The sequence below is a fragment of the Octodon degus genome, unplaced genomic scaffold (assembly GCF_000260255.1).
Source record: "Octodon degus isolate 3935 unplaced genomic scaffold, OctDeg1.0 scaffold00321, whole genome shotgun sequence".
Lineage (NCBI taxonomy): Eukaryota > Metazoa > Chordata > Mammalia > Rodentia > Octodontidae > Octodon > Octodon degus.
In genome coordinates this window covers 998,345-1,006,964 of record NW_004524897.1, presented here as the reverse complement: position 1 = coordinate 1,006,964, position 8,620 = coordinate 998,345, and the positions used below count along the sequence as shown (strand labels likewise).

The window sequence follows — 8,620 nt, the reverse complement described above, 5'->3', positions numbered from 1 at the left end:
AGAGAGAGAGAGAGAGAGAGAGAGAGAGAGAGAGAGAGAGAGAGAGAGAGAGTAGAGAAAGGTGCTTTTTTCTGTATTTTAAGGAAGGGTCTACCGAGTATTCAGGGTCTCACTACTAGATCAGACTTGTAGTGATTCTCCTGCTTACAGCCTCCCAAGTGCTGGGATTAGAGGAGAACACCACCATGCCCAATCTCAATTGCCCTCTCAGGGTGCCCCGGGGGCGGGGCCGGCATGGCAGGCCTGGAGATCAAAACCCCAGGCCCCTTCACCTGCTTTCAGGTGCTTTAATCTGCTGAGTTATTTGGCTGGCCTAGGGAGAAAAAGGTTCTTGCTATGCATTTCAGGCTGACTTTGAACTTACTATGCTGCCCAGGCTGGTCCCAAATTCACTGTGATCCTTCTGCCTCAACTTCCTAAACACTTACCTTCATCAACGTGATTTATGAGCTCTTTGCGAGGACAGTTGATGTCTTACCCCCAATATTCAGTTCATGGTATATGATAGTTGTATGATAAATGTTTTGCATAAGTAAATAATGAATGTATATGTATTATATGTAATATCTCTTCATTTTTGTAAGTACTTCATACAATATTCCCTTCTTTTGATTGCATTGTTTCTTCGAGGTACAATAAAGTTGACTGCCATTCAAGTAATAGTGTTGGATTGAATTTTGAGGGTGTTCTTTGTAAACAAATTGTGACAATTTCTTGAATTGTACCACTTTTTAGAAATGGTTAGTCTTTTTTCTTTCTTTATTGGTAATTTTAATCTCAGAGATTAACATCATCAATATTTAGAGATACTGTACTATTGGTCCCATATACCCATCTCCCCATCCTGACTTCTAAAAGCTCCTTTCAAAACCTAGGGATCATATATTACAAGACTGTCACTTTGTTTATATTCCAGGTACTATTTGATAAATCTTGTTAATGTTTATTGAGTAAATGCTGGGCCAGAGATTAAGGGAAATAACTGGGAATTAAACAAGTGTTGGTTGGAATGGATAAAGTAAATACTGAAAAAGTAGCTAAGACCGAACATCTTAAACATCAATTTCTCCACCTAGTGCCTCAATGTAATAACTTTAAGATAAGTCTAAAAGTATTGTGTCCCTGAACCGTTGAATAATAATGATGTTTAACACCGAACTTTTACACTCTATGAAGCACTATTCTAAGTGATATACGTGTATGAAGTAATTTAATCATCTGAACTCTATGAAGTAGGTGCTATTATAATTCCCATTTTACAAATGAAGAAGCAATTGAGGCACAGGTCCCAAGGTACAAAGTTATGGGGCTGGGGAAATAGCTCGGTAGAATAAGCGCTTGCCTAGCAAGCACAAGGGCCTGAGTTTAATTCCTGGTTCTGCCAAAAATAAAAATAAAAAAATATATAACTACCAGACACCAAATGTACTAATTCAGTTTATTTCAATATACATTTAATGATCTCCAGTAAAGATAATTGACATAGTAGACAGAAATTATGCACATAGGAAGCATAAATTATAATGCAGTGGTGACATGGGTGAATTTCCTAGGTGGGTTAGTCTCCTTTCAGTTAGTGGAAATGGAGACTGAAGTAGTTAGGGTCATGAATGGTGCAGGAAAATCCGTTTGGGTAAACACCCTATTGTGGAAAGTGAAGAAAAAGGAAGGGTTTGCTTTGGGGAGTTGTGAAAAATGATAATTCTTTTTTAAGGCACAAGATTATTTTTAAAGGAGGCAAGATGCCAGATGCTGTATATTTAGGCTGGGATAAGTAGAAAAAAATTGGGATGTGTGGTGTTTATTAAGAACAGAAAAGGAGAAATGTGCTGGGGGTGGGGCACAAAAGGTGGGCAATAACAACGCGTTTTTCCTGCCCTTGGCCCAGAGATTCAATAAACACCAAGCTCCTAGCCTTACCCAAATTCTCTTGACTGCAACTCAGATCCTTCAGACCTGCCTCTATTTAGAAGTACTTTCACATTCTGGCACCTTAAACCCAAAACGCCCTTTAAGGAAATGTTAGGAGGGATCGAGACATTCTTGAAATTCAAAACAGACTCCAATCCTACCACAAGCCTTGTATGTTGACGGATTCGGTACTTCATCGTCTGTTCATGCTCATAAAATAACGTGACACACCTGGCCACACAACCTCAGCGCCCACTCTAAGGCTTTCCCATCCTGTTACCCTTTTAAGAGGCGGATCCCGCAGTGTCCTTTCCTTCCTCTCAGCCACCTCTACCCCCAGTCGTCTGGGAGGAGCTTCGCGCTAAAGCTTCAGACCCGCCGACGCGCCGCAGCTGTAGCTGAGAGGACTGGAGCTTACAGGAACTGCGTCTGCTGCAGCCTCTCTCTACAGACGCTACGTGCCTCGCGCCTGTGACCTAGCTCTTGGTGCGCCAGTCTCTGTCCCTCAGCTCCCACCTGGCACACACCTGGTCAAGACCGGGGTCCTGCCAAGCGCCAGGAGGGCTTGTGTACCACTGGCCCAAGGGAAACGCGGAGCGCGCGCGTCATGGGGCCGCCGCCTGGGACCGGGGTCTCCTGCCGCGGTGACTGCGGCTCTTCCCGATTGCTGGCATGGTGCTTTCTACTAGCTCTGAGTCCTCACGCCCCGGGCTCCCGAGGGGCCGAAGCTGTGTGGACCGCTTACCTCAACGTGTCCTGGAGAGTTCCGCACACCGGAGTGAACCGCACGGTGTGGGAGCTGAGCGAAGAGGGCGTGTATGGCCAGGACTCGCCGCTGGAGCCTGTGGCTGGGGTCCTGGTACCGCCCGACGGGCCCGGGGCACTCAACGCCTGTAACCCACACACGAATTTTTCGGTGCCCACGGTTTGGGGAAGCACTGTGCAAGTCTCTTGGCTGGCCCTTATCCAACGTGGCGGGGGCTGCACCTTCGCAGACAAAATCCATCTGGCGTACGAAAGAGGGGCCTCTGGAGCCGTCATCTTTAACTTCCCGGGGACCCGCAATGAAGTCATCCCCATGTCTCACCCCGGTGAGTGCAGCTACTAAATTGCACCCCTTCGAACTGCCGCGACCTGTCTCTCCCATTTTCCTCTGTGCCCTGTCCCCCTGCGCCTAAGGGAAAATGGGTGCCCTTTCCCTTCACACGGTGTGGGGCAGTGTCTTCCCAAAGATTCACCAGCAATGGGGATTGCTCAGAACAGAAAACCCAGAATTTGCCTCTTTCCTGAAAGAGGGGGTAAGGCAAACGAGATTTCAAAACTGGCAAATCCTGAACTGTTTGGGCTCTTTGCATCTCCTTTTGCTGGTGTTTTACAAGGGTGCCTTGCCTTGGATCAAGTAGTGGTGGGCACAGGCTTTTAAGGAAGGGGGAGAGATGGCCCTTTGCATTCTTTGCTGTGTAACAGCTGATTTTCTTCTTTCCCTGTTTTTTTTTTCCCTCCATGTTTCCTAGGTATCAGGTAAAAGATTGTATTACTGTGCCCTGTTAAAGAATTGCAATTTTAGTGGAAACTTTGCTTAGCTTTTGGGATCTTCTGTGTCCAGTGGTTCCTTGTCCCAAGTGATTTTTGTTATCTTTGAAATTTCTGATTTAGGTTATTGACTTTCCAGCCAGGTGATTAAGTTTACTGAGAAGAAAGAGGTCTGTTCTGCATGAGGATAGCAAAGGCCTAGACTTCATAAAAGTAGTCCAGGTAGTTCTCAATTTTGTGGAGGTGAGATGAGTTACTATTTTTCTCCCTTTAGTTACCCTTCCAAAAGTCTCCCTGTGTGTGAGTAGGTATCCATACCATATGTATATAGTGATTCTAGGCCTCAAAGAACAAAGAAAAAAATGGGAGGGAAAAAGGAGGAACTATGTGATAGCAGTATATTGTGGTTAAGAGCCAGGCCTCAAGTCAGACCTTGATTCAAATTTCTGCTCCATTGCTTACTAGTCCTGTGACCTTGGGTAACTTATTTGACTCTGAATACCCTCATCAGCCAAATGGTAATAAATAAGAAAGAGAAAAAATAACTTATTGACAGATTTTCCTTGAGGAGAAAATGAAATAAAGCCTGAAAGCTTCTAGGATAGTATAACACATCATTCACTCTTGCTAAGGTTAACTGATACGGATTCGCTTCCCAGGAGTCACTGGGGAGAAGAATCTGCTTACTGAACAGCTAGAGATTTTGTTTTTTCTTAAAACAGTATGACTGGCTCTGCCTAGAGAGCACTTGTATTGAGTGACTGGGTGGCATAATGGAAAGACCACTGAACTGGAACTCATGAGCCTCAAGTTCCTTTAGCTCCTTCTTCACTTCTTTCAGTTTTGTAAGCTTGTAGAAATTATTCATATGTCAAATGGTAGCATGGAGGTGGAGACAGAGGATGTGAACTCTGCAGAACATGCAGAGATAAAAGTGAAGTAGATGAACTCTTTTTTTTTTATCTTGTACTAGGAATCAAACTCAGGACCTTATGCTTGCCAAGGAGACACTGGGCCATTGAGCGATATCCTCAGCCTTAGATGAACTCCTAAGATCTCCTCCAGCTCTTAAATCCTGTGATTTTTAGTATCTTGATTAAAGCAGAAACTGTATCTCTCCTGGTTGATAATTCACTGATTAGAATGAAATTACTTTTTAATAGCTAGCAAAATGAATAATAAGGCTAAGTTAATTTTAAGGCCTTTACCTTTCAGTTGATCATTCAAATGAGAGGGTTTGACTATGTTTTCTCCAAATGAGATTTATTTGCATGAATAATTCATAATTGAAGAGAACGCTTTAATTAGAGTTCCTACTTAGACCATTTTCTTTCCACTTCTGTTAAGAACATTCATCTAACAGCTGTAAGAGACAAAAATTCTTAAAAAGAGACAAAATTTAATTTTTGTTGAGCTTGTACATTGTACCAGGCATTCTGTATATATATTATACTTCATTGACAGTGATGTGGTATGCTAGGAAGAGCACAGACATTGTAGGCAAGATTGAGAATCAAATTCTACATTTATCGCTCAATAGCCTTGTGTTCTTGGTGAGATTGTTTTACAGACTCTTGCTTTTCCCCATCTGTAATATGGAGATAATATTTATGTTGTGCCTACCGAAGATAACATATGTAAACCATCTATCAGATAATAGTCAATGAATATTAGCTTTAATAATAACTAATGCTAACAGAATGCAAAAATGAATGCATAAATGTATGATTGTTCAACTTAAAGATATTAATACATTGTGAATCTAATTATGGCTATTGAATTTCAGGATACCATAGAGGAGTAAAGCTCTAAGTACTGATTAATTAAAATACATAAAGAAAGGTATTTTGATACTTTAAAAAGTTATTGTTATCCAAATTATTGTTGAGGCAAATATTGCCACTGAGCTAACTAGCCAAAACACCTAGCAAATTACTTGAGATATAAAATTGTATTTGTGCCTTGAACTCATGTTGAAACTATTTTTCAACATAGGGGGAAATAACTTCATTTTAACCAAACGTGGTATTGAATATTAGTTTGCTAAGTTGTTTACTGTTCTTCACATTCCTGAGAAGAAGCCTGGGGCTCTCTGTTAATATCTGGTCAAAAGCATTTTATCTTATATCATAATGGCAGAACAGTAGGGCTGAGGTTTCAAGGTTGATTAACTCATTATATATTGCCATGAATTTCACAGGGGCTACCAAATGTATGACACTAATTGTTTTCTTCTTTATTTACAAAGTTTCTCTTCAGGGACTCTCATAGGACCCTGTACTTGAATTGTTTCTCCTTTCTTCCAGTTTGTGCTATCTACACTGAACTATCACAATCCTGTGATGACAAAGATACAGTTGTTTCAAGTAATAGAACTGGTTTAAAACAGTTGCTCTACATTTTTTGTTTAGCAGAAAGAAACTCCACTATGCTATGTAGGCATAATTATTTAGGGACATGAAGCCATTTTTAGGTATACCAAAATTTTACAAAACATAGCTGTAGCCTAGAATAAACCCATGCAATTTATATCTGTATTTTATCCAGTTTACAAAGTTTTCAGAAAATCAAATGATAGATGGTTATTAACAGCTTGCCTTGGACTCTTTGGATATACATATTATAAACAGATTGAGAGACCTGGAAGGAAATTATGAAGAAATTTTATTTCAAAATGTAGTTACTATTCACAGCCTTTACCTTCAAAGTGAAAATCATGTAAGAAGCAGTCTAAACTTAGAGGAACCATCTAAAAGATTGTCACAGTAAGACACAGTAAGCATTCTCTCACTCTTGTGCAATTAACTGTTCGTCTTTCGCTCGGAGCAGATGGGCCTGAGCCTTGCCTGCTAATTGAATACAGCCTGCGGGTTGAAATGGTGTGTGTACTTGCTTGTCCAATTTTCATAAAGTCAACATGTACAGGCATGAATTTATTGAAATACTTGTATAGAGCTACAAGCTTCATCATCCATGACATAAGAACTTGCAGCATACGCAAAGGTGTGGCAGGAGAAGCATTATTCCTGCAGGCTATTAAAAAAATAAATGGATCAAGCAGTGTAAGTTAATAATTTGATGGTTTCCAGTAGGATCCATTTTGACATATAAAGCAGTTTGTGTACATTGTTGAAAGACATTTGAGAACATTAGTTTGGAGGTTGGGTTTTGCCACTTACTACTTTTAACTTTTGGCAAGTTATTTTATTTTTCTCAGTTTTCTTCTGTGTAAGGGAGGAATAATAAACTTGCCTCATAAAGTTTCTAGGATTAAATGAGATAATACCGGTAAAGTGTTCAGCACGGTGTCAGACATATAAGAAACTACTATCTTTTTAATCACAGTTAAGATAGGTAAATGTACTTTAGAAAGTGAAAGATTTATACCATTTGAAGAGAGAAATCAGAGTTTTGGTTTTTTTTTTTTTCGAACCAGGGATTGAACTCAGGCCCTTGTGCTTGCCAGCAAGCGCTTATTCTACTGAACTATTTCCCTGGCCCCTTATAGGTAAATGTATTTTATTTATTTATTTTGTTGTTGTTGGGTTTTCTTTGGCAGAACCGGGGATTGAACTCAGACCCTTGTGCTTGCCAGGCAAGTGCTTATTCTACTGAGCCATCTCCCCAGCCCCAATTTTAGAAAATAAAAATGGAATCCTTTTTTAGGGGAACATAACTTAAAAGCAAATAGCCTGGAGTACATCAGAGTCCACATTAACTGAAATCCTAATTTGAATTTTTAAAAACAAGGTAGATAGACTGAATTTTTTATACAAAGGAAAGTTTTGGATCCCCTAGGTTTATCATTCTTTTCTCTTTTGTTTATGTATTTAGTACAGGGCCTACAGGGTGTCACTATACAGATTAGACTCATAGAGATCCTCCTATTTTCAGCCTCCCAAGTGCTGGGATCGTGGTCTCAGCCTGGGAGTGGGGCCTCCACAGCACATGGGGAATCAAGCCCCGGTCCCCGCACCTGCCTAAGCAGGTGCTTTAATCTGCTGAGCTATCTGGCCAGCCCTATCATTCTTTTCTTAAATCATTGCTTCTCTCTTAAGTTACCAATCTTTCCATTCAAAAGGACTTTGCAATAATATTTTACACTGATTTAGCACCACCCCAGTTACTTTTCAGCTCTATTATGTTTAGTGTTTCATGTTTTTTTTCTAGGATGTTATCTTTGAAAAAGACCTTTTTATAAAGTAAGAGATGCACAAAACAATCCGAAGGTGTTGGGTGATGATGAGTGTTTAGTATAGAATAACCATTCCCCAACCATTTTGAGTTCTATCCTTCTTGATATCTCTGCAGTACTGTATTTAACATTGTTGATCATCTTTCTTTGGAGCTCGGCCAACCCATCACCTTGCTTCTCCTGCCTCTCTTCTGTGCCATTTCTGCTATTTTATTAATCAGGTCATCTAACACTTGTTTTCCCTTTACATCTCATCCCCCCTCCCTCCATTCCTACTCCAATAAATAGCTGCCACATCCAGTTGATTCAGGCACTTTAGATATTCTCAGGTATGCCCCCTCTTTCTTGCAACTATTATTACCTTCCTTTCAGTTATTCTGGCTCCTCATAGGAAAAGGATTGGAATTCAATTCTTCTAAGTATTTTCAGGCTCTACTGCCTTTTCTCTACTGTGCTTCCTGCCTGAGTATAAAAAAATAAGATTAAATCCTTGCCCTGTTAAAGGATATACTATCTAATAAGAGGGAAAAAACATAGGTAAGATTGTGCAACTATTTCAAAGTTATGCCCTCCCTCATTTCTGTGGTGGCCATCATAATGGCCAAAATTTATGGGTTTTAAAGGGCAAAATGTCCAAGATATCAAAGAAATTGTGAAAATTGTATTTTTGGAATTTTTACAATGAGCTTTCTTTGTTCTATTTTTGATCTTTGAAACTTACACCCACATACAATTAATGTGTCCAATTAAAATGCTTGCGCTGAACATATTGGTGATTTTGGATTTTATAATGTAAAATAAAGCATCCCTTTTTAAGAAAGAAAATATGGTTTGATCAGAAAATTGTCTTCTACGCACATCAATTTTTTTTCCCCTTCAGTCTCTGGAAGATGTGTATTTTCACACAGAGAATGCTACATTTAGTCTCTGTTTACAGATTTAAGTGTAGGAAAGAGAGTACCAAAGCCATTTTCTTGGTTA

General features: G+C 40.0%; 1 protein-coding gene across 2 annotated transcripts in view; it reads left to right on the top strand.

Annotated features, from left to right (window-relative positions):
* Rnf128 (ring finger protein 128, E3 ubiquitin protein ligase) overlaps positions 1-8,620 on the top strand; it is a 117,083-nt gene that overhangs the window by 46,080 nt on the left and 62,383 nt on the right. Inside the window, exon 1 of one of the 2 annotated variants that reach the window (XM_004647725.2) lies at positions 2,250-3,002. The exons of the other annotated variant lie outside the window; for it this stretch is intronic. Coding sequence (XP_004647782.1) covers positions 2,519-3,002 — 484 coding nt within the window. The 5' untranslated portion in view covers positions 2,250-2,518. Of the gene's footprint in view, positions 1-2,249; positions 3,003-8,620 lie in introns of those variants that run through there. 2 annotated transcript variants of the gene reach the window in all.